The 25,371-nt window shown below is 33.8% G+C and overlaps 1 protein-coding gene across 1 annotated transcript; it reads right to left on the bottom strand.

The window, feature by feature from the left end:
* LOC122591633 lies at positions 1 to 21,837 on the bottom strand. The gene is made up of 12 exons (XM_043763892.1): positions 21,130 to 21,837; positions 17,224 to 18,225; positions 13,729 to 14,565; positions 12,646 to 13,482; positions 5,936 to 6,757; positions 4,609 to 5,493; positions 4,169 to 4,312; positions 3,648 to 3,754; positions 1,381 to 1,741; positions 1,136 to 1,246; positions 918 to 1,033; positions 1 to 649 (listed from the first exon to the last, which is right to left on the bottom strand). The coding sequence occupies exons 1-12, from the start codon at positions 21,835 to 21,837 to the stop codon at positions 247 to 249; spliced, it is 6,333 nt and encodes a 2,110-aa protein (XP_043619827.1). The 3' UTR covers positions 1 to 246.
* Between the last annotated feature and the right edge of the window lie 3,534 nt (positions 21,838 to 25,371).

Below are 25,371 nucleotides of genomic sequence, written 5' to 3'. Positions count from 1 at the left end.
GGGCTAAAATACAAATACTTTACTACTAAAAAAACCAAAAACAAAAAAGTAAGGGGGTAAGGGTTGAACCCTAAGACCTCCACCCCTAAATGAATAGAGACCAACCACTCTACTACATCCACTTTTATTGTTATATTTGCTAATTCTCTTATTTATATTGAAAATGCAAGTAGAGACAAAAAAAAGTCCTATTCACATCTCATTCCTCTGTTATAGTAGGTATGTGAAATCTTCTAATATATTCTCCTAGATGGGTCGAACCTCAAGACCGGATGCTATAAGACCTGACATGGTTCCATCATAAGTTATTAATTTTAGATTCATTGAAACACCATCATTTCTTATCGTAGACTTTGAGTTGAATTTCCACACAGTCACCTCCATCCATCCATCTTTTCTAGCTGTTGGAACCCAATCAGTATCATGTAAATTCCATGGGCTTGGGGATTTAAAAAAAAGAATTCCAGGCTCTTTGTTTTTCCAGTTGAGTAGATCTCGTATTATCACCGGACCGTGCAAGCCCTTACATTTTTCTGAAATTTTGAATACGAGGTAGCACATGTAATCTGTATCTGGTGACAACATTTGACTGTCAATCTTGTACTTGATACCAAATACTTGTCGAGATGAAAACTCCACCTTTTGGGATCTATATGAAAAATATTATATGTGAGAACATTCATAAATACCTAGTATGTACATGTATATAAAATCAAAGGTGACTTTTATGGTAACTGTTGATGCAATATTATTTGTATTTATTAATTAAGAAAAAACACAAGAATAAGAACTCAAGTCACGTAATATACTTTTAGCTAGAACAAGTTCCAATAGTTGAGAAATACAGAAGGAAAAGTTAAGCTTTTAGAGTAAGAAGATGTTATGAATTGAAGTGTGTGCTTAAAATATATGCAAACCTTGATACGGATGAGGGTTTCGAATCAAAAGGCTTCATGTTACAAAAGTCGTATAGGAATTCCATTGGTGAAAGCCTAAGATCTTTCTTTCGATTTAATTCATTGATGTTGAACATCTGTGCACCAAGTAGTTATATTTAGTTAGTATCAGCGCCAAATAGAATTTGCAAATTATTAAGTCTATAAAAGAAATTAATAAGATGGAATAAGAAAATGACCTTTTCACCCTCCTTGTCATATCCCAAAGTGGATGTTCCCTGACATTCAATCGTAGATTGATGCACCTCATTGATTTTTGAGGATGGCTTCTCAAATTTTTCACGATTAACCTACATGCAAATTGTAAGACCATTGATAAACACTTACAAAGTAAAACATTAAATTTATACCCTCCGTGTTCGATCTTAAATCCAAAACAAAAGCACGTGGTATGGATATTAAAGTATTATTTACGACTACTTACATTGTCTATCGATCGAAACTCGATGCCTTCAACATAGATTATGCGACTACCACAATAACATCGTGAAAAGCTCTTCAAAATAGCCTCAAAGTCAACATCTTTCTTGTCACTAGAGAAACGACACAATTCAATCATCATCCACTCATCATCTCTACATGTAGCGAAATATGCATGGAAGTTGTCTTTCCCCCTTTTGTAACTTAGGTTTACATATTCCCTTTTAGCTCTAGATTTTCTTGAACGGTAAAACTTGAAGACTAGATAAACCCCATAGTTGATACTTGGAGATAAAAATTGAGTTTTTATCCGGATTTGGATCTTCAAATTAGAAATATCCCACATCTGCGCTACTTTTTCAAACCTACAAAGTTTGTAGGATAATATAAAAGTATTAATAACTTAATAAGTGAGCATGATATTCTCTAGTGACATGTTTAGATGTGTAGTAAATATATCTAAATTGGGATTGAAGAACGTGCCCATCATTTATGATTGAATTGTCATATACTTCGGTGTATTTAATTACATTCCATTAAAGTTCACAAGAAAATCAAGATAAAACCCAAATTTAAACTGCAAAATGGAGAAAATTATTGAAGGTCGTAATATGAGTGTCAGAGAAAATTATTGAAGGTCGTAATACTCGGTTTGGATTAAAGGGGTATTATACAGTAACACCAAGCCTAAGGATAGTGTATTCATAACCTTAACACATGTTATTTTTTATTACTAGAATGCTTAACAAATTTAACTATAAGATATGAATAGAACTGATTCCAAGTGAATTAACTGAGCAACTAATGTGAAGCAAACTATTGTGTTGAAAACTAAGGGAACCACCTTAACAATAGCCTTAGAAATTTTTGGTTCAACAATTTATGGTTTGATAATTCTAAGATTTAAAATTTTTGGAAAACAATTAATGAACACAATTTTATAAAGCCAAAACTCACATATACCCGCATACCTTAATAACCTTAAGGCCTACCCTATATATATAAATCCACATACGTACATTTCCCCACAAAACTACCAAGATATCATCTCGATCACCTTACTAGTTTCATAAAACTCTCAAACTCACCCACGTAACTCGTAGATCACACACATGCACACACGTGCGCGTACACACGCACAATAGGGTTGTGGAAGAATTATTTGGGGGATTCAGGGGCTTCGTTTTTCACACAAAAACCCTAGATAGGAAGGAATCAAATATTTTTCGGAAAAAAAAAAAATTATGTTGTGTCTAATTTCCGGGGCATGTGTATTCTATGGACGCATCATTATAATTTCAGAATAAATTGTATAATACTGATTTAGTGTTTCCTATTAGGTTTTACTTTGGGGTTTGGGATGAAATCGGTTTCGGTATTAGTTACAGTTCGATTGAGTTCCAGGCTAAATACCACCTCTAATTTGAACCCTAGAGTTATAGAATTTATCCGTGCTGATGCTAATATAATAGACTTATCTCTAAAGTTTGAAATTAATATTTTTACCAGAGCTGGAACAAATGCTATATAACTTCATTTCCTTCGTCCAGTGTTAAATTTCGGTACTCCTTTTGTTTTAATTAGGGACACAAAAAGAAATACGAGGTATCATCTATGCTATGTTTGGCACAAGCTTTTCAAGGGCTTATCAACGGGTAAAACTTCTGAAATTATCCGCTCCATGCCGGATGGGTATCCACGGGTTACGGATTTTTTCCCGCCCGTTTGCCATCCCTAGGACTCTCTGTGTATATATATAAATAAAGAAAAAAAATTGTTTTTTTTGTTTGGAGCCGTTTACAGCTCTTTTTCTTGGAAAGTAGCAAGGGTTACGGACGTCGCATTTATGCCGAGCTCCTTTATTTTAGCAAAGGCACCCCTCTGGGGGGTGTTCATAGAGGAAATGGGGCGGCGTCAGGCTCTTTGCCGGCTGCTGCCTTGCTCCCACAGTCTAATTAAGCAGTTACTTGTGCGCATCCAATTTTCATTCAAGATGGACAATCTAGCTAGATCAGTTTTTTCCTGATTAATATAGTTAAAATTAGTGTCTCAGCCGACACACTAATTCACATACCATGCTCTTTATAGAAGCTCTAATTCACAAGGTACATAAAACTATAAATGTGGTAAAACCTTACACATGCATATATAAAACACCTGGACACTAGTCTGACTGGGGGATTAGTGAGTACCAAATGGCAAAGGATTTCCATCCAATTACCCTTTTTTTTCATATATAAAACACACCCTAGAGATGAAAGAGAAAGGAACCTTGATTCCGGAATGGATTGCCATATGCGTGATGCGCGATTTTTGTATGAAAACGTCATTGCTGATATCATTTCATTTCTTTCTCCATTAACACCGAGCGTAAACCACTATTATACACATTAAACAAATCAAAACCCATGTTAATTCTATTGTACTGTTTATTTTGGACAAAGAATATGTCACCCTATTTTATAATAACATAGAAACTCTTCTACTTATATAAAAAACTTCTGTATTGTAGGGGCTTATTTTTAGTATCTTATATAAAAAAGTTTTATTAACTTTTATCCTAGGACACCGATTTTGTAAGAGTATATGTGGATTATAACGACCAATCTTCTCTATTTGTGTTAGAAGTTTTGCAATAACGCAATTATCATTCACACCAATATATGAAAGTGATTGACAGACTAAACATTATTTTAAAGAGAGGGCAAAAGTTGTATAAAATTATGAAATTCACAAATTAAATAATCCAGATTAGATATGATAAAATAACGTAGGATCGAGCCAAGTATTACCAGTTTGCCTTGTTGAAGGGGGATTCCTTTGATGAGCATGTTATATAAATCTTTTTTCACTTCAGCTGAGTATGCCTCTGAACTTGTTGACATCCGAATATATTCTTTATATTCTTTAGGTAGGTTGTACATCTCATAAACCTCCTAATTAAATATATAAAGATTTGTTATCGTAAAATAAGTTTTAAAGTGAAATGTATGATAGTATCTTGACCATTATATCATGATAAAAATAGACTCATGAATAAATCTTTTCAGTTTTAAGAAAAAAAATTGTTCTATTTATTTTACGTTAACATTTTTATTAATAAATTGACTTTTATTATATTAAAATGAACGTGGAAAATACAAAAATTATTAGGTTACTTCAGAAATATATCATTTCACCTAAGTATGTTTTGATATTAGATTATATATTGTCAAAGTATGAAATCACTTACTTGTAATTCCAATGCATTCTTAAGTTGTTTTACTATCTCTTGTGCAACGGGCTGCCAATACTCTGCTTCTATGCATTTCAGAGCAATCTTCTGATATACAATCAATGATTCTGGGGCGATCTGTTCTTTTATAACCTCAAACACAAGCTCATCAAAATTCCCTTTTTCCTTGTAGTATCTCTGAGCCGACCGAGAGTGATCTTCACATCCTTCGGGCAACGCCAATCTCCCACACAATATCTCCAATAAAACCACACCAAGTGAATGTATACATTTATCCATACCTGACTCTTCGTCCTCTGGGTTTAAATAGCCCAATGAGTTGTGATCAGCTTGACTATCACCTACGTATTCTCCATCCCGTGTAAAAAACTCAAAGTTATAGAATTTAGCGTTCCAATCGCCATCTATTAGAATGCTACTACTTTTGATGTCTCCGTGTATCTTAAATCGGCATGTGCTTTGAGTGTTCTGAAGAAACAAGTCCAATATGCTTGCTACATTGATGCATATATTGAGGCGTTTCGTCCAACTAAGATTAGCATCGTCCAAATGCTTATCGAGACTTCTGTTATACGCATGCTCAAAAACTATGATTTTTTCATCCTTTTCACTACAATAGCCTTCAACAGCAACAAAAATTTCACTCTTCTTAAACCAGAAAGGAATTCGAAGTTGTCTAAAAAATTGTTGACGGCCTTCACTTGACTTGCAATCCCATCGTTTCACAAGTGCGGTGGTGTGTCTATTAGCGTTAGCATGTGGAAATTGTCCTTGATATAGCTTCCAGTATCTTCCCTCGCCAATGCACTTCTCATCACCGAAGTTATGTGTTGCGGATTTTATGTCTTTTAGTGTAATTTGTGGGCTTTCCTCAACGTATTCCTGTGAATCATGACACTCTATTAGCATAGTCTTATGAATTAAAAAATATAAAAGTTGTAACACATGTCATATCATAACCAAATTACTAGATTAATAATCAAGTGACAAGTATCCCAAAACATCAAAGCTCTCGGGTTTATTTGGTACAAGAACAGGGGAAAGCATGCTAGTATTAGATGGGTAGATTGGGTGACCTTTAATATCATGTAATCTTTGTTTTCTTTTCTTTTTTGTAACCTGTAAATTGATTTAGTCGCTTGCGATTTGCAAGGACTTGTGAATATATACATACCTTTCAAAAATAAAAAAATTAAGTACCCTGTCTTTAAATTGTAGAGTAATTCTCTTATATAGCAATATCTACAGTTTCTCTGTATTAGTATTGTCTTCCATGAAAACAGGGTTTCTGCCAAATTCTGATCTAAAAGTAGGAAACACTTACTTGTTCTCTACATGCATCCAAAAGTCGACATACCATTTCTTCTGGGCTCCAGCTTACTGTCGAATATAAGCAACCACTGACAATCTTGATAAATAGATTCAACGATTCTGGAGCAATCTTTTCCTTCATCCCCTCAAACACCGACTCATCAAGCTCTCTTGCTACAGCATATAAGTCGTGTTTTTCAGCCAAAGATTTTAATGACTTAGAATAACTCTCGCATTCATCTCCCCTATCCAATTTCCCACGCAGTATCTCCAGTAAAACAACAAGAAGTTCATCTATAGTGTCGTCATATGCCAACCATTCCTTTCTCCAGTAACTCAAATTCGAAATTGAAACTTTACCCTTCCAATCACTATCTATTAGAATGCTGTCACTTTTGACGTCTATATACAAAAAAGCATCCTTATGTGATGAGTGCATTACCAATGCAACATTGATGCATATTCTGAGGCGTTTCCCCCAACTAAGACTAACATCATCCAAATGCTTATCAAGACTGCTATTATAGCCATGCTCATAAACAATTATTTTTTCATCCATCTCATTACAGTAGCCCTCAATACCTACAATATAATCGTTGTTCTTATACTTTGAAAGAGCAGTACGCTCTGCCAACCAATCATAACGCGCTTCAAGAGACTTATTATCCCATCGCTTCACAAGAGATGTTGTATATCCATCTGCGTTAGCATCTAGAAACTCTCCTTCATATAGCATCCAGTATGATCCTTTGGCAACACACTTGTCATCACTAAAGTTTTGTGTCCCCTGTTTTATGTCTTCAAGTGAAAGTTGTGGGATTGCTTCTAAGTTTTTCTGTAACCAGGACACTCGGTTAACTTTGAAATTCATAAGTAAACTTTATAGGTAACTGGTATTAATTCCCGTACAATGTTATGGAATAATTATATATACATATATATATACTAGTCCTAATACCCGTACGATGTACCGTAGTTATATAGATTGTATCATAAAGAAAATTCGAATATGTCTCATACATGATTAGTGAGTATGAAATAAATTGTGGTTAAAGTAAACCGTTGATCGAAGCTAAATTATAATAAATGATAAATATAATATATGTTTAGTTAAAGTTTTAGATTTACCTTAGATTTTTAACATCACATCAAAATCGAAAATTGTAAGCCTAAAGGATGAAGACAAATAGCCTTGCAATTTCAGATCGTAAACTCAATTTTTTGAAGTCTTCATTTTATTAAGTTATTATAAGTAATATAAATAATAGGATATGAAAAATTGAGAAAGAAAAAGAGACAACTTTATTAATAAGAAAACGATCAATCAAATAAGGTTATAATATGTTTTGTATTTATAAGCTAAGAGTTAGAGTTTAATTCTAAGTTTAATAAAGAAGTTATATATATAGTATGGGTAACATTCCGGTGAGAACACTCTTATAATAAGAACGGTGAGAACACCTTAAAAACATCATTTGATGCATTAAAAGTCCATAAAACTAACATAGTGCATAACTAATTATCATTATTTAAGTGATTAACAACACATTCATCCGTCAAAATCGAAATAATCATGTTTTTTGTTTTGTGCATCCATCTTGGATGCATATTCATCAAAATGATGCATCCAACAAAAAACGTGATTTTTTCGATTTTGATGAATCAATGTGTTGTTAAACACTTAAATAATGATAATTAGTTATGCACTATGTCAGTTTTAAAGACTTTTAATACATCAAAATGATGATTTTAAGGTGTTCTCACCGTTCTTATTTTAAAACTATTCTTATTTGATTGTCCCATATATATATATATACATATATATTAAAAAGTTAAGTTAGGACCCTAGAAAATTAAAGGAACTCTTAGAAACTTCTTAAATTCATACTCTATTATTGATAACTAGGTAACTCAGAAGCCCCGCGTTGCGGGGCTATATTTTTGTTTTTTTACGTTTTGTTGTTTAAATGCATTACCACAAACACAACATCGTAAATGTGTTTACTTCCAAATTAACAACTGCGTAAAACATAATGTTTAAAACACCTTCTAAAGAAGAAATAAAATACAAACATATTTAAGAGCAATGACGCAACACATTCAAAACTTGTTCGCTCCATCTAAGAGCATGTTTGTTTAATATTTGGTATGTTAAGCGTATCTGGTTTTGCGGCCTTTTTGTATGGTATCACACGTGACAACATACGGGTATACCATCACGTTTATGCTTAGTCAAAAAAATCATGAAGGAAAAGCCATTAATACAGAAACTCAAAATTGAATAGAAAACAGAAAATGAAACAAAAAGAATCAAAAGAATATATGTAAAACAAAATTCTTCAAAAAATTTGCTAAAAAATATACTCAAAATATATAAAAAAATTTTAAAAAAAGAAATATCACAAAATAAAAACAAAAGAAAACAGACATCAAAAAAACAATCAAAACTACAAACTGGAAACAAAAACTTTCTAAAAAATTATCAAGGAAGAAGGTTGTGTTTAAAAAAATATATGTTACTTAATTTGAGTTTATATAAAATCAAAGAAAAAAAAAAAAAAACTAAAGTATATATATATATCAATCTTTTCAAATATAAAAATTTAGGATTATATAGGAAAGTTTTATAAAAGTAGGTATAACAATCTATAAAAATCTAAAATTTCAGGGTTATATATGAAAGTTTTATGGGTTAAAAATGTAAATTCTGGAAAAAATAAATGAATTTAAATAAATTGGGAGGCTGGAGTCGAACTAAGGACCCTTCTTTTATGGGGCAAAGTCTTTACCACTCAACCAAAAGTAAACTTTTGTCTATATCTTACATATGTTTTATATATGCTAAATATGCAAATGAAGACAAAAGTTACTGTTCACAACCCTTTGCTTTATTATAGTAAGGAAATTGGGGCAAGGTCTTTACCACTCAACCAAAAGTAAACTTTTGTCTGTATCTTACATATGTTTTATATATGTTAAATATGCAGATGAAGACAAAAGTTACTGTTCACAACCCTTTGCTTTATTATAGTAAGGAATTCTTAACAAGGCGATTGTTTTTAGGTTATTTAGGTGCAATTTTAGATTTTACACTTCTGTTGAGACATGAATCTTCATCCTTTATACAATTATGTGAAGACATGGATTCTATGAACATATGTGCATGAATAGTGTTATAGCATATTTATGCAAGTCGATCATACGTATGCAAGTGTTTTGTAAATAAATATTTCATGAGATAGTTTGTGATCAAATGTACAAAGAGAGTCATATGAACATGTGTAACCAATTATATAGTATATAACTTTAATTTAAAGAAAGTTCCTTTAACTTTTCGGGTTCCTAATAGATATCAAATGATAAGATTGCTTAATGAGAAAAGAGAGAGAAGGTTGATTTTTAATTTTTTTTAAAGTTAATTGCAGGATTCGTCCCTGTGGTTTACCCATTTTCGTGGTTTACATCCCTGTTAAGTTTTTTAAACAAATTCGTCCAAACTTGTCATATTCTTTGCAAGTTATGTCCATGTGGCTAACGACGTTATTATTTGGCCGTTAAGTCGATGCACGTGAGGTGCACTTGAGGGTAGTTTTGTAATCTGCCACCCACAAACAACTTTGTAATTGCACGATTCGTCCCTGTGGTTTGTCCATTTTAGTGGTTTACATCCCTACTCAAGAATTTTTGTCGAATAGATCCAAAGTATGCAAATTTGTTGCATGTTCCATCCATGTGGTTGATGTAGTCAATTTTTTTATAGTTAAATGGAATCACGTGCCACACATGTGAAGGTATTTTCGTACATTCTCCCCAATCCTACATCTATTCTTTTTCTCTTTCTTACTTCTTACGACTCCACCAAAATCAATTCAGTTTTTCTTTCCTTGTTATTTGCACCTATCTTTCACAAATCACCAAATTCATCTTTATTCAATTTCCTTCTCATCCAGTTATTTTTAAAATTAATTCTTGTGATAGGTTGTTAAGGCTCGAACAAAAAGAAACTGCATATTAATACACATTCACGTATAAAGCCAGAAGGCCCAGAATCCTATATACATATATACTAGGTATATATGTTAATATGTATATGTAAATTCGTAAAATCCCATAAGTGTGTATATATATATATATATAAGTAAACAACATACAAAGTAGTTGTTCGGTTAATAGAGACGCATCAATCTGTGGCGGTCTGCGATTGGGTTTCAGAATAACGTGGTTTGTGGTGGTGGTAATGGTGAGAGCTTGGTGGTGGTTGGTTCCAATGGGGAAGCTCGCTCATCAATGCGGATTTTGCATTTTTAACCAACCCATCAACAGGTTTGCTTAGCTGTATACTCCAAACATTGTTTAATTCCACCGTCAAAAAATCAACGATGGTTTGCAAATTTTCAAAAAACCCATCAAACTTTTTATGGCACGTGATCCCATTTAACGTAAAAAATTTGACATCCACCACAGGGATGGAACATGCAACAAATTTGCGTACTTTGAATCTATTCCACGAAAATTCTTGAATAGGGATGTAAACTAGGGATGAGCACGGGTCGAAACCCGGCTCGACCCGCGAGAGCATCAAAACGTGAACCGTGACCCAGCCCGTGAAGGCACGGGTTGGTTCGGGTCGGGTTCGGGCGGGTCACGACTTTCCTTCACACTTTTTCGGTTTTTGCCTTCACCCGACCCGGCCCGACCCGTCCAACCCGTTAGGGCTTCGGGCCGGTCAGTTCGGGTCGAGCGCAGGTCAACGGTTTTTTTGCTCATCCCTAATGTAAACCACTAAAATGGACAAACCACAGATACGAATCGTGCAAATACAAAGTTGTTTGTGGGTGGCAGATTACAAAACTGCCCTCACGTGCAACTCATGTGCGTCGACTTAACGGCTAAATAATGTCGTTAGCCACAGGGACGTAACTCGCAAAGAATATGACAAGTTTGGACGGATTTGTTTTAAAAAACTTAACAGAGATGTAAACCACAAAAATGGGTAAAACCATAGGGACGAATCCTGCAAGTAACTCTTTTTTTTTATCTTTATTTTCATTTTTAAAATTTTTATTATTTTTTATTTTATTTTAGTGAAAACCCATTCCAAAAAAAGAAATTAAAAAAAATAAAGATAAATAAAAAAAATTCCCTACACATGTTTAAGTTGTATTTTTTCTAAAATTTTTTCTATTTTTCAAAAAAAAAATTTAATTTTAATTTTTTTTTGGAATTTGTTTATGTTAAAATAATAATAATAATAATAATTAAAAATAAAAAAAAACAAGCTAAAAAATAAAATAAAAACAGTCTTCTCTCTTTTCTATATAAACTAGTTACCTTCTTTCAGGATCTCTCAAGGTTAGACTACCTAGAACCATAAACCTTAATATTAGAAGGACATAATTTCTTTTAAAAGTTTTGTCTAAAGAGGAACCTCAACAATAAGAATCGATTTAGGTTGTGTTTGGTAGACCACAATCATAGTAGAACAAATTAAGCATTTTAAATTATGTTTGTTTTGTTTTAAGAAAAGATTAACAATTCATTATGGAATCACATTTTATAGTAATCACTTTTTTTTTTATTAATTTCACAAAACATGTTATTTTATGGATAAAAAGTGATCTTCAGCCGTTTTAATAACTTCTTCACGTTTTACTTTCTTTAAATTCAAAAAAGGTTAAACAGATATACTTACTTATTAATTTTATTCCATTCTAAATGTCACAGAAAATAAAACAAACATGTTGAAGAAATGTATTAACATATTTTATTAGATAACTCATTCTATTTACATCCATTTTATCCATCGTTATTGCATTTAATCTAACTAAACATATCCTTAATTTTAGGACCAAGCTAATCTAAGGGCAATGGATCTAGTTTTAGAATTATATCACATAGTTTTACTTGTATGTTGTGTTTTATATGTTGTACAATGTTGTAAATATCGGTTGTATCAGCCGAGATATCGGATTCCATCTTGGGATCCAGTCAAGAAAACGGGATGGCTGGATCGGGTCATATATCGGTAAACGCTCGCCAATGTTAGAGAAATCGGTGGATCGGGTCAAATCTCGGAATATCGGTCAAATCTCGGCTTGGATCCGATCAAAGTCAACCAAAAAAAATTCTTTTCACAAGCTACTAGCCTTTATATTTATATTTATTTGTATTTGTCAATTTTTTAAATAAGCTATACAAAAGTTCAAAGTTTATGAGTTTTTAATATATATATATATATATATTTTGTAAAGTTAGTTTTGATTTAGACGTGTTGGAGGCAATTTTAACCAACGATTCGCTAGACCAACCCCCTCATGGAAGATGAGAAACTTAAGACTCGAACATGAAACATTGGGAGAAACTCACCTCCGGGGCCCACATAGTAGATTTATAAGATACCCCTGGCCAACCCACCCAAGATGGAGTTTTTAATATATTTCTAAGTTTTTATTATATATAATTCCATAAATTATTATTATTATTCACTATTCACCCCAATTTGATATCTCCCCAATTTTTCAAAATCCCCTGTCTCCCTGTCTCGCCGTTACAATCTCGATACACAAGTTGTACAACCTTGGTTGCATTGTGTAGTAGTATGTAGATATACGAATAATTATGTTACCTTTTTCACTCCCCATATATTTATGCATGCATGGACTATAGATACATTGAAAGGAATAGCCAATATCAGCTAGTAAAAAACAAAGGGAAACCACTTACTTGTAATTCCAACGCCTTTTCCAATTGGTTTACCACATCTCTTGCTTCTTTTTTTTTGGGAACATCTCTTGTTCTTATCTGAACCAAAGTTTCCCAAGTTTCGAAGCATTGAATGGCAATTTCCTGAAATACGGTCAATGACTCTAGATTGATTTCCTCCTTTATATCCTCAAACACTAACTCATACAGATCCCCATTTTCACGGTAATGTGTCGTAGCCATATGGCCTAAAGACACAGAGTAATCCTCGCATCCTTTTAGCAATGCCAATCTCCCGCACAACATCTCCAATAAAATCACACCAAGTGTACATATATCCCAATGCACATCATCAGACCTCATAGAACACTCCAAGTTAGCAATTTTACCCCTCCAATAACCATCTATCAGAATGCTACTACTTTTGAAATCTTCGGGAGTAATAGTTCCTTCTATTACATCACTATCGTGAAGATATTGCAACCCTTTTGCAACATCGATACATATATTGAGACGCTTTTTCCAATCAAGAGTAGCATCATCCAAATGCTTATCAAGACTACCGTTAGACATATATTCATACAAAATGATTTTTTTATTCATATTATTACAGTAGCCTACAAAAGCAACGACATTCTTGTCATTAGACTTCAAAAGAATCCTAAGCTCTGTGAAAAATCGATTATGTGATTCACGTGATTTATTATCCCACCACTTCGCATAAACGGTGATCAATCCATTAGCATGTGGAATTTGTGCCCCATAAAGCTTCCAATATCTTCCTTCTTGAATGCACTTATCACTCGTTAATTTTATGTCTGAAAACAAAACCTCTCTTCTGCTTTCCTCTATGTCTTTCTGCGATCATTAAACTCAATTAAGTTAATTAACTTCTTCAAACAAATATTCATTTCTTTTGTGAAATCTCGCAAAACTTCACTATATGACTCATGAAATGTGTTTGCTATAGCTCAACTTGACATTGGTGATTTCGATGGTATCCACCAATTAGACCGTATGAGCAAAAATTAGATCTAAAACGAGAAAATGTATGTTGGAGCGGAAAAAAACAGATAAATAGTTAAAACTCCAAGAAATACTTACTTGATATCCCAATGCATCTTTAAGTCGCGTTACCAAGACTCCTACTTCTGACTTATTATGCTTTAAGCACCTATCGACAGTATCTGTGAATGCACTAAATGAAAGAGTATCGATTTGATCCTTTATACCCTCAAACACCATCTCATCACTAGACCACTCGCGGAAAGCCAAAGGGCCTAAAGGCATAGATGGATCTTCCGACGCCAATCTCCCAGACAACAATTCAACTAAGAGTACACCTAATGAATATATATCAGATTCCGTATTTTGTTTAAATGCAGCCGTTGCAGACAACTCCAAATTAGATTGTTCTAATAAAATGATCTCAAAATTAGAAACTTTTGCCTTCCGGTCACCATCTATTAAAATGCTACCACTTTTAATATCAACTTGCATCATCACAGTCTCTTCTGGCCCACAGCTAATGTGAAAAGATTCCAATCCACTCGCAACATCGATGCAGATCTTGAGGCGTTCCATCCACGTAAGACTCGTGTCTTTCAAATACTTATCTAGACTTCCTTTTGATGAATGATCATAGACAATGATTTTTTCTTCCATTTCAATACAATACCCGACCAGGGCAGTGACGTTCTCATGCTTATTCTTGAAAACAAATTCAAGCTCTCTATAAAATAGCTGATGTCCTTGACTAGACTTGTTCCATCGCTTTGCAACAATGGCGGTACATCCTTTACCATTAAAAATTGCTTGTGGAACTTCTGCCTTATACAACTTCCAGAATTTTCCTTCTCCAATGCAATTGGAATCGCTGAAGCTTTGTGTAGCCAAATTTATGTCTTCAAGCAAAACTTGGTAGTTGTCCTGGTTCTTATTCTGTTAATCATGATTCATAACTCATTAATAAAATGACTTTAGTCTAATATTAGATAAGAAAATGATATATTCTTCTGAACTTTAGTCTAGTAATCTTCTTACACTACTATAATTAATTTCATAGTGTTCAGACCGTTTAAAATAAATAAGATATATTAATAATAGCTTATAGTAGTATCTTAAATAGTTATAAATTTTACATTCTTAGAGCGTACACTATGGTCGGACTAGTCCTCGGGAAGACTAGTTCCTGTTAGCATCACATCAGACCTAAGACTAATACTCTAAAACAACCCCAATACATGACTAGTCTAGGACCCATCATTTATATCACTAATTCCTTAAACACCCATATATACACACTAAAATAATAAGACTAGTTTCTAGAAGGACGGGTCACGAGGGAAGAGTCTTGAGACGAGTCGAACAACATGAAGTTCAGTCGTCCTTGGACTAGGGATGAGTCGAGGACTAGTCCACAACGAGATCATAGTGTCCCCTCTTGATAATAATCTCTCAATACAAAACTATATTCTTATCCTGATAAGTAACTTCCAGATGGTAAAATTGCAAATTGATAGGTAAAAATAATTTTAAAAAAGTTAATTAATTTCAATTTTCAAATAGCTAGTAATATTGCTTTTTGTACCTTCTGTTTTGAAATACATTTTATTTTAAGGGATTATGACCTGAGAATGTAACTAACTATGCCAAAATGTTTATGTTATGTAACTAACTACAAAAACGTTTATGTAATGTAACAAACTACCTGTTTTCGTCTATAGTATGTAAATTACCGGTTATCATTGGAAAGTAACCGGTTGTGCTTAGGGATTATATCTAGGAATGTAACTAACTATGCCAAAATGTTTATGTTATGTAACTAACTACAAAAACGTTTATATAATGTAACAAACTACCTGTTTTCGTTTATAGTATGTATAGCAGCAAATTCCGACGTTGACTCACTATTCAACCAGGTCCAATTCTAACAAAAACATAGATCCAATTAATAACATCAACAAGTTACAAAATCAAAACACACGTTTGTCTCATCTTTCTATTCTTCACTTACTAATGAAAATACAACAGATTATTTCATACACTCGTCTCTCTCTCTCTCCCTTTCTCACACACACACAAACAAACACACACAAGTCTTTCAAATTTGACAGCATAGATTTGTATTCCTCGAAATCCTTGGTTACTTATTAACCAAATTGATATAACCCATCGACATCTATACATATTGTCTTTTCTAACTTTTTCCTACCTAATACTTCCCGGGCCAATTATTTTCACTTCCTTTATCATTATTTCATCATTACTTTATAAAATAATGATTTTTCTTAAACTTTTTATGTCACATAACGTAACACAAAACTATCTCCATATAGATTTGTGGTGTTACACCCGATTTTTGTGCATAGATTTTTGTAGTATATAGATTATATAGAGTAAAATAGATATAGACAAAAAGGGATAGATATAGATATTCGTTTTGCTACTTCTGGCCGGAATCTGTTGGTGTCGCCGGAATCTACTGGTGTCGTCGGAATCTGCTATCTCCATAAGCACAACCGGTTACTTTCCAATGGTAACCGGTAATTTACATACTATAGGCAAAAACAGGTAGTTTGTTACATTACATAAACGTTTTTGTAGTTAGTTACATAACATAAACATTTTAGCATAGTTAGTTACATTCCCAGGTCATAATGGTGTCCGACTACGTGTTCAACCGGTAATCCTATACATACTACAGACAAAAATAGGTAGTTTGATACATTACATAAACGTTTTTGTAATTAGTTACATAACTTAAACATTTTGGCATAATTAGTTACATTCCCAGGTCATAATCCCTTATTTTAATAGAATCTTAGGATGCGTGTTAGTAAAAAACTAAAAGTGTTTTCTGGAAAAATTTATAAGAAAAACAAGAAAACGTAAAATGTGTTTTAAGTTTGATTTTTCTGAAAACAATTTTCGTCAAAACACAAAACTCTTTGATTTATAATGACTCTATAAAAAACTAATTTTCATAGTTTTCTCAAAGTAATTGTTTTTTATTTGAGACGAGGGTAAGTATCCGAGCATTGCGGCGGTGAGATGGTGGGGGTGATGGATCATAATTAAAGTGTGATACGTCATAGAGTGTGATAGCCAAATGTCTTAACCGTACGCGTTCCGCCCTCGGATTTAAAAATTCGTCGAAAGTATATCGAATGACATCTCCAATGAAAAAGCATGAAATTTTAAGAACACCCATATAATTTTTATAGTTTATCGATGTACGGTTTTGGAGATAAAAGATTTTGAAAGAATTGGAGGAATAAATGATTTATGGAGGAGGGAGAAAAAAGTTGATTGGTTAAAATTTAAGGAGAGAGAAAGGGTATTATAGTTATTTTAGGTAAATATAGAATAGATTAAGGGGACATTTTGGGAAAGTAAATGTTGAAACTTAAAATTTAGATAGTGGGAATTTGCTTTATAATATAATATAGAAAATGGAAAATTGCTTGCTTGTGTTTTCCATTTGTTCGACAACAAAACACGTTTTCAAAAGTTTTTAGAAATAAAAAAAACTCATTTTTTAGAATTGAAAGTAGAAAATGGAAAAAGAAACTATTTTTGAAAATGATAATTACTTACCTGAAAGTTTAACGCTTTTTCAAGTTCTTTGATGACCTCTTTAATTGTTGGACGCTCTTTTTGAGTTTCCATCAAACATTGATTAGCGATATTTATAAATGTATCCAAAGAATTTTGATCTGCTCTACTTTGCGAAAAAATACTTCCATCTGTTTCATTTATACTAGGATCGACAATTGCTTTTGATTTTCCCTCTTTGAAGAGTCGACGTGCTATGGATGGAAGACCCTTATCCGTACCGCTTGTGTAAATTTTATCATAGGCCAAGGTCCCACACAAAATTTCAAATAAAACTACCCCAAAAGAGTATATATCTGATGCTTTCTTCAGATTACCTGTCTTCTGATATGCTGGATCCAAGTAGAAGTCTGTGCCTGCTATGTTATCGGTATTGATGGTGCTATTTTTTGAATTTATAGTCGATAGTCTAGAGAGCCCAAAGTCAGCAATCTTTGCCCTTAAGTTATCGTCTAGTAAAATGTTGGCACTCTTTATATCACGGTGTATTATGATCTTGTTGCCATTCAACCCCGAATGTAGATAATCCAATCCATGAGCGATATCAAGACATATTTGTATACGACGCCCCCAAGTAAGATCAGTCATTCTATAAGAGCGCTCCAAATAACTATCAAGGCTTCCGTTAGGAACATACTCGTAAATAAGGATTTTCTGAGTACTTTCATCACAAAAGCCAAGAAGAGATACTACGTTTGGATGCTTACATTTGCTAAGCATTTGAACTTCTGCGATAAACCCTTTTTCTCCAAAGCCGTTTGCTGTACTAGAGATGACTTTTATTGCTACAGTGTTGGATATCTTGTGCATGTCACTGGCATCTCCCTCCTCTATTGCTGAAGAATTTTTACTTACAAAATGCTCAAGTTCGGCTTTGTACACCGTGGCAAATCCACCTGACCCAATTTTGTATTTTGAGTCAAATTCCTCTGTAGCCGACAGTATATCCTTCAGTGAAATCTTCAAATGTTCAAAACTTTTCTCCTACAACATAGTTTTTTACTAGGGAAATAAGTGTTTTGCAACCTCATTCAAATCATTAGGACGTTGGGGTTAAAAGACTTGTAACTAATCAAGGTCAATAAAACCAAACATGACAATTCTTTCAGATCTGTAGTGGTAGAGCTACGTTTAAGATTTGATGGTCCATATGCACGAATATACTACTAGTCCAATACTACAATGCATGTACCTATAGTATTTCAAATTTGACATTTTTGTTTTTGTGAGGCTCCAAACCGGCTAAAATCTCTTTAGCGGAACTCCGTTGGATGAAAAACCCCTCACATCCCTTTTTTTAAACCATAAAAATCATGGGGGCCAAACATTTATTCAAAATATTAAAATATTGGTATGTGAGGGGTTTTTCACCCAACAACCCCATACTCGCATTTTTCTTATTTTAAACCCATATACTTATTACATGGATATTCCAACTTATTTATGAACAAAAACCTAATTCCACAAAAATAATTAACTCCTTAACATTATTTTTTTAATGTACCAACAATAATCACAACTTCAACTCATGAAAGTTCATTCGATTGTTCTCAAATTAAAAAATCAAAACAAAGATCTACAAAAATACACATACATCTGAAAGTATAGTAAAACTTGTTAGATGTTTCAAAAAATTGAATAAGTAATACATAATTTGTTGTTGGGTCTTACTTTTAACCTCCAACATATATAGAGCGATCAAGAATGACAAGGCAACAATAAAAGTCAATAACAGATATGGGGTTATTAGTGAAGCCATTGGTGGCGGCGCCGGTGGTGGCTGTCGGAGGACAATTGGGATGTGGAGAAACCAGAAGTGGTGGTGGCCTGAACAATAAGAAAATACACCTGTCGAGAAAAATGCAGGACCAGAGAAACCTGCCGATCACCAGCGCAGCAACCTTCGACATATCACTATCAACCACCACCGGTCTCGTCGCTAAGCTTTCAACAACCACTACCAGTCTCGCCGCTAAGCTTTCCACCACCACCAATCCCGCAGCGGCAACCTTCAATCGCCATCAGTTTTCGTCATATCCGGCCAACACCCGAGGGTTTGAGATAGTCTAATCATATATCTTGTATGTATAATTACAAGGTAGATGAACATTTTGAGTATGTGTATGGCTCAGAACACAAAAGGTTAGAATTTGGGTGGGTAGTCGGTACGGTTATAATTCTGGGGTAAATATTACCAGGAGTTGTATTACTGTTTGCTATTACAGTATATGTGTAGTGGATGAGGTGTAAAACACCTCTAACCGGTGAAATAAAATCCACACCGAGGAAAACAGGTCATAGTCCCACTCAAAAAATTTCAGCTAGATTTAAATATAGATAATGTTAATTGGTGTGTATTAAGATTACGATGTAAAAAAATTAGGGACAAAATTAAAAGAAAATTTTTTTTTTAAAATGACATGTTTTGGATATATATATATAATTATGTCTTTAAATGGGATATATATATATAAAACAGTAAAAATTCAAGCATTTTAAGTCATCCTCTTTAACTTATAGCTATTTTTAAATGTTACCACATAAGATTTATACTATATGACTTGTCCATGTATTTTTTTTTCAATATATATATACCTAAAATAAAATAAAAGTCAAATTTATTTCATATTTATGAATCAAATCTTATCAAAAAACAGATGACTAATTAAATATATTAATATTTTGATTTGGACGTGTATCCCATAACAATATAATATGATTTGATTAAGTATTTAGTTATTTTAAGGTCATAGTACAATAATCATTTTATAGATTTTATTGCATATTGGATATTTTTTCATATTGGATATTTTTTCTCTCTATAAAATTTATGGTAAAATACGTATAACAAATAGTGCATCTTTCAAATAAAATTAGATCCATATAATGATGTTGTAATTATTGAGTTATTTATTAGTCAAACACAATATTAATTCTTATAATTTATAATTTGTCAAATATAATAATATACAATCAAAAACTCACTTTCTTAAACATTTATTTGAAATAGCCGTACATGATGCGGGTAAAAAAAACGCTCGTATATATATATAAATCTCCCTTTTTTTTCTTTTTTTGGCTGTCCTTTTAACTTTCTTAATTATTTTTTAATTTTTTTTATCTTTAAAACTCTCCCAAAAATTATTATATATACAATCTAAATTTTAGTTAATCATTCTATTATCTTTAGACAAAACCCTCACGGCATTTGACTTCTCACGAAGAAAAAAGAGGTTTCGACTTCTCAAGAAAAAAATGTTCTTTTTATTTGATATTTTGATTTTTTGTTCCTGTTTGATCATTATTATATGAAATTGAATTCTTATATCATTGTTATTATTAATCGCTTTTAATTTAGTTTGTTATCCGTTGTAGGTTTTATTATGACCTACGGTTGTCTCTAAATATTGGTTAGTCTTTTACTTTTAAATGTATGTGATACGTGGTGAATAGGTTAACAAGATATAAGGATTTTAGAACAGAGAACAATGAATATGACTTGGATAAAGTTGCCACCACCAAGCCTAACAATCTGATTGAATCTAGGATAAAGTACTTAAACACCACCAACATCAAATAGATTGGCGAAAGGTGATGTTAATAGTGATAAAGCAGTAGCACCACACTAAAAACAATCAACAATCGACTCCTTTTTAGAGTAAACACTCAAAAACTTCACAAGCTGTTGTGTAATGTATTCATAAACTGATGATGAGTTACAACTTGGAAACCCATATATATAGGTTGGAAATTGGAAGAGCTCCCAAAGCAAACATTTAAAACTTGCTTGGGAAGGTAAAACTTGAAAATTAAAGATAAATATTAATAGATAATTAATACTCATAACTAGGTTCATTGACTGTAGACTTTGAGGGGTTGTGGACTGACATAAAGTCTATTAGATTGCCATGTGACCAAATTCTTTCCCCTAGCAACCTTAAACCCAAATATGGCCTCTATCTCAAAATCTGACCTGTTGCAAGTCTGGCTCAGTAAATGGGCCTGTTTTAGACCAACAGAATACTCAAATGCACCCGCATCAACCTCTGCACCCGCATCAACCTCTCCGGGTTGAGAAGAAATTGTCCTCAATTCTTCGAGTGGTCCATCTTCAAGATAAGGGGAAAGATCTCCAATGTAAAAAGTTGCTGAAACATTTGAATCTCCTGGTAATTCAAGCTTGTAAGCATTATCTCCAATTCTTTCTAACACCTTGTATGGTCCATCACCCCTTGGCATCAACTTGTTCTTTCTTTTTGAGGGAAATCTTTCTTTCCTTAAGTGCAACCATACAAGATCTCCTGGTTCAAACAGAGCCTTCTTGCGATGTTTGTTTGCCTTTTTCTTGTAAAGTTCATTGACATGCCCAATCTTTGTCTTCACTTGTTCATGAATCTTCTGCATCTCCTTTGCTCGAGTTGCTGCATCAAAGTGCAACTCCTTACCCTTCGGGATAGCTACTAGATCAATAAGCATGAGAGGATTTACTCCATAGTTCACCTCAAAAGGTGTGTGACCAGTGGCATAAGTAGGAGACCTGTTATAAGCAAATTCAGCAAAGGAAATATCCCAGTCTTTGAAGGACTTATTCACCATGGTTCTTAACAAGGTTATAAGGGTGCGATTTGTTACTTCTGTTTGCCCATCCGTTTGCGGGTGATAGGCAGTGATAAACAACAACTTGGTGCCAAGGAGCTTCCAAAAAGATTTCCAAAATAACTCAAGAACTTGACATCCTTATCAGCAGGTGCATCACTTTTAGATCTGAGGAATACCACCCAAGAGAATCTGGTGAATTCATCAACCACAACTAAAGTGTATCTTTTACCAGCTTTAGTTTGAACATTCACTGGACCAAATAGATCCATGTGAAGCATGTGAAGAGGTTTAGTGATGCTGAAGTTTTGTCTGGTCTTGAAACTGGCTCTTTTCTGCTTACCCATCTCACACCCTAGACACGGCTTTTCCTATTTGAAGGAAACTAAAGGTATCCCATTTGCTAGTTTTCTTCGAGACAACTTATTAATATTTTTGAAATTGAGGTGGGATAACCTCTTGTGCCATAGCAAGTTGGTGTCCTCATCAGCCTTGGAATAAAAACACTGCTCTTTTGGAGCTGGTTCCATGTCCATGATGTACACATTTCCTTTTCTTGGTGCAATCATCACCACTTGCCAATCCTTGTTAAATATGGTGCCTTGTGCAATATCGAACAAAACTTTGAAGCCATCATCACAAAGTTGACTGACACTGATCAGGTTATATTTTACAAATGCAACTTTGGTGAATTTGACTTGTCCATTATTAAGCACACCATATCCTTCAATTTTTCCACTTTCATCATTACCAAATGTCACTGTCGGTCCATCTTGGACAGTGAACTCCTCCAACAGGGGCTTACATCCTGTCATAGTTCGTCCTGCTACGCTGTCCAGGTACCATGTATGCTTCTTGCGATCGCCCTTCTTCAGTATGATGTCTACCCATCTTCCAGAAATGACATCATCTTTCACCACATGCTGCTGGTCTTCCAAAGCCATGAAACACACATCCCTAATCTCTTCTTCATCATCAGATGAGTCATCAGAGAGTTCCCATTTCTCTTCAGTTTTTGCAATCATACACTTGTGCTTTTCATTTCCTTTTTCAACTGACATAAGTGCAATCTGGGCCTTAAGTTTTTTGTACTTAGCTTTATAAAGGTCATCTGACCGATTTTGATGAGGGACAGGGGGACCAGTTTGGTTGTTCATCTGACTAGATCTGCATTCCTTCATGAAATGACCTTTCTTACCACACTTATAGCAGGTAAGATTGGCTTTATCCAAAGAGTTGGAACTGGAAGCATTATTGGACCCATTAAATCTGTTAGATTTATGATTAAACCTGTTAAAGGTTTTAGCAATCATGGCGACCAGATCATCATCATCAGTTTCATCACAACCATCACTGATTTCAGTGGTCAGATCAGAGTTCAAGAAACTGTTTAACATCTCCTTCATGTAATGTGGCTGGACACTCTCAGCAGACATTAAAACAGCACAAGGTTGACCAGATAGACTAGCGACCTTGTAACTCTTGGCATGGTTTAAAGCATCTTGCTCAGCCACAAGTCTGGCAGCGTTATTATCTTTAGTGAATCTGAAGGCTCCATAGAGCGATGCTAGTGTGTGACTGTGCAGGGTCTTTCCTTATCTTAAGACAAGAACCATGTTTTCCCATTTGGAAGGAAGAATATCACAAAATTTCTCAGGAAGAATATCACAAAACTTCTCAAGAAGAATATCCTTATCAAAGCAACCTTTCTGGTGACAATGGTGTCATCACCTCCTTCATACTGAATGACTAATTCGTCCCACATTGCCTTGGCACTGGGTATAACACAAGTGTTGGAATTAGCTTTTCAAGAACAGCTCCAAGGATCATGTTCTTCAGACTGGTATCAAGGTCAACCAGTCTGCGATCCTCTTCAGACCAATGGTCTTCGAGCTTTTCTCTAGAACCTCTTCTTCCAGTTGGATCGAGAAGAGGACTTACCCCATGAGACATGGGTACATATGGACCATCCTTAAGAATTTTCAACATGTACCTTTCTATCCCACCAAAATGCAGTAGCATCCTGGCCTTCAATGTGCCAAAGGTTTCACTATTCCCATCAAATTTGGGAACAGGAGTGTTAGAATAATGCACATGGACATGATTAGGGGCTGGAGTAAGTGGAAGATTAGTGTTCACATGAGAAGCTCCTGGTGGGGTACCAAGAGAAGGAGTGTTAGGTTGAGGATTATTAACATTAATTTCAGGTTGAGAACCAGAACCATTCTCACCTTCAGTAGACATCTAAGCAGATCTAGGCAAGTATATTACTCGTCTGCTCTGATACCACTTATAAGTCCCAACTATATAATAGATGAGTACTGAAGACACCTCTATGTCAATGGTGAGATTACTTTGCAACACGTTCACTAGATCTAGACGTGACCAGTTATAGTGAACAGTGTACCAGGTTAACTAGAAGATTTACTTATTTAGGTGACATATAATAAGTAAATAACAATGCAATAATGTAAATAACTTGTAAGTAAATGGTGAGACAATATGTAATTTTCAAGTGTATTTTATTTATTGATTTTAAATAAAATACAAGGTTGTTGCGGAACCAAGATAATACACGAATGTAAATATCCTAACAACCTATGAAATACAATTGATCTATACTTGAAAATTCTCCTAAACAATCGAAACACTTAAAGTTGTGAAATGTTTCTTTTAGCGATTAAGAGAATATTGCACAAGTTCACCAAGAATATTGCAAAGTAAGATATGCAAAGGTTGATTCTTGGTTATACAAGGACCTCTATTTATAGTCGAAGTTTGCATTGAGATCTCAACTTCGACGTACAAATATGGTTGACAGCACACAAAGAATTAATATTTAATTCTTGTATATGCTAAATAAAGTAAGACAGAATGTCACTTTATTCAACCACTTTACATCTATGCTCTTTTAACCAAAGACAAATTATTGTCCGGGTAAAAGGATGTAAAGTAAAAGGTCATCCTCGTAAACAGTATAAAGCTTTGTAAGTGTCATTCTCTCTCTTCCACTTGATGTCTTCGACTTCAACTAGAATGTCTTCAGGTGTGTTCTTCAGATCTTCAACTGGAGGAAGTCTTCAGTTGCATAAACTGTACATTGCAACTTGACTTCAAATATTTCGAACAATTCTTCTGCTCTTCAGTTACAACTGGAGAGGCTTCAGTTTTCAGCAAAACAGGACCTAACATATTCAAACTAAGATATTATATTCTAATCCGTATAGGATTTCCACATCTATTAGTTTCCTAATTCGTATTCAAACTAGGATCCGTATGATAATTTGATCTATCAATTTCCTAAGATTTTAAATTTCTTTTTTTATTTTCCCTTTAGACGACAAAAAGGTTTTAACTTCTACAAATTCAATGATATATATAAATACAAGGTTTTTTACTCGCACGATGTGCGGCTATTTAAAACGATCAATTAATAGAGTTTTGATTAATCTTCTTTATCTACCAATAAACTAATATAGGATTAAGATGTTCTTGAAATGACACATGGCATAATCCTTGATCGATACGTGTCCT

The sequence above is a fragment of the Erigeron canadensis genome, chromosome 3 (assembly GCF_010389155.1).
Source record: "Erigeron canadensis isolate Cc75 chromosome 3, C_canadensis_v1, whole genome shotgun sequence".
In the NCBI taxonomy this organism is placed as follows: domain Eukaryota; kingdom Viridiplantae; phylum Streptophyta; class Magnoliopsida; order Asterales; family Asteraceae; genus Erigeron; species Erigeron canadensis.
Note: the sequence above shows the minus strand (reverse complement) of the source record. Positions and strands in the feature narration are given on the sequence as shown.

Excerpts from the sequence above, each read along its gene's own strand:
- LOC122591633 (XM_043763892.1), bottom strand. The coding sequence starts at position 21,837 with ATGGTGAATAAGTCCTTCAAAGACTGGGATATTTCCTTTGCTGAATTT. Across the intron at positions 3,755-4,168 it reads CCCTTCAACAAGGCAAACTG|TGGTTTACGCTCGGTGTTAA; the intron begins GTAATACTTGGC and ends TGTGTATAATAG. Across the intron at positions 1,034-1,135 it reads ATGACAAGGAGGGTGAAAAG|ATGTTCAACATCAATGAATT; the intron begins GTCATTTTCTTA and ends CTTGGTGCACAG.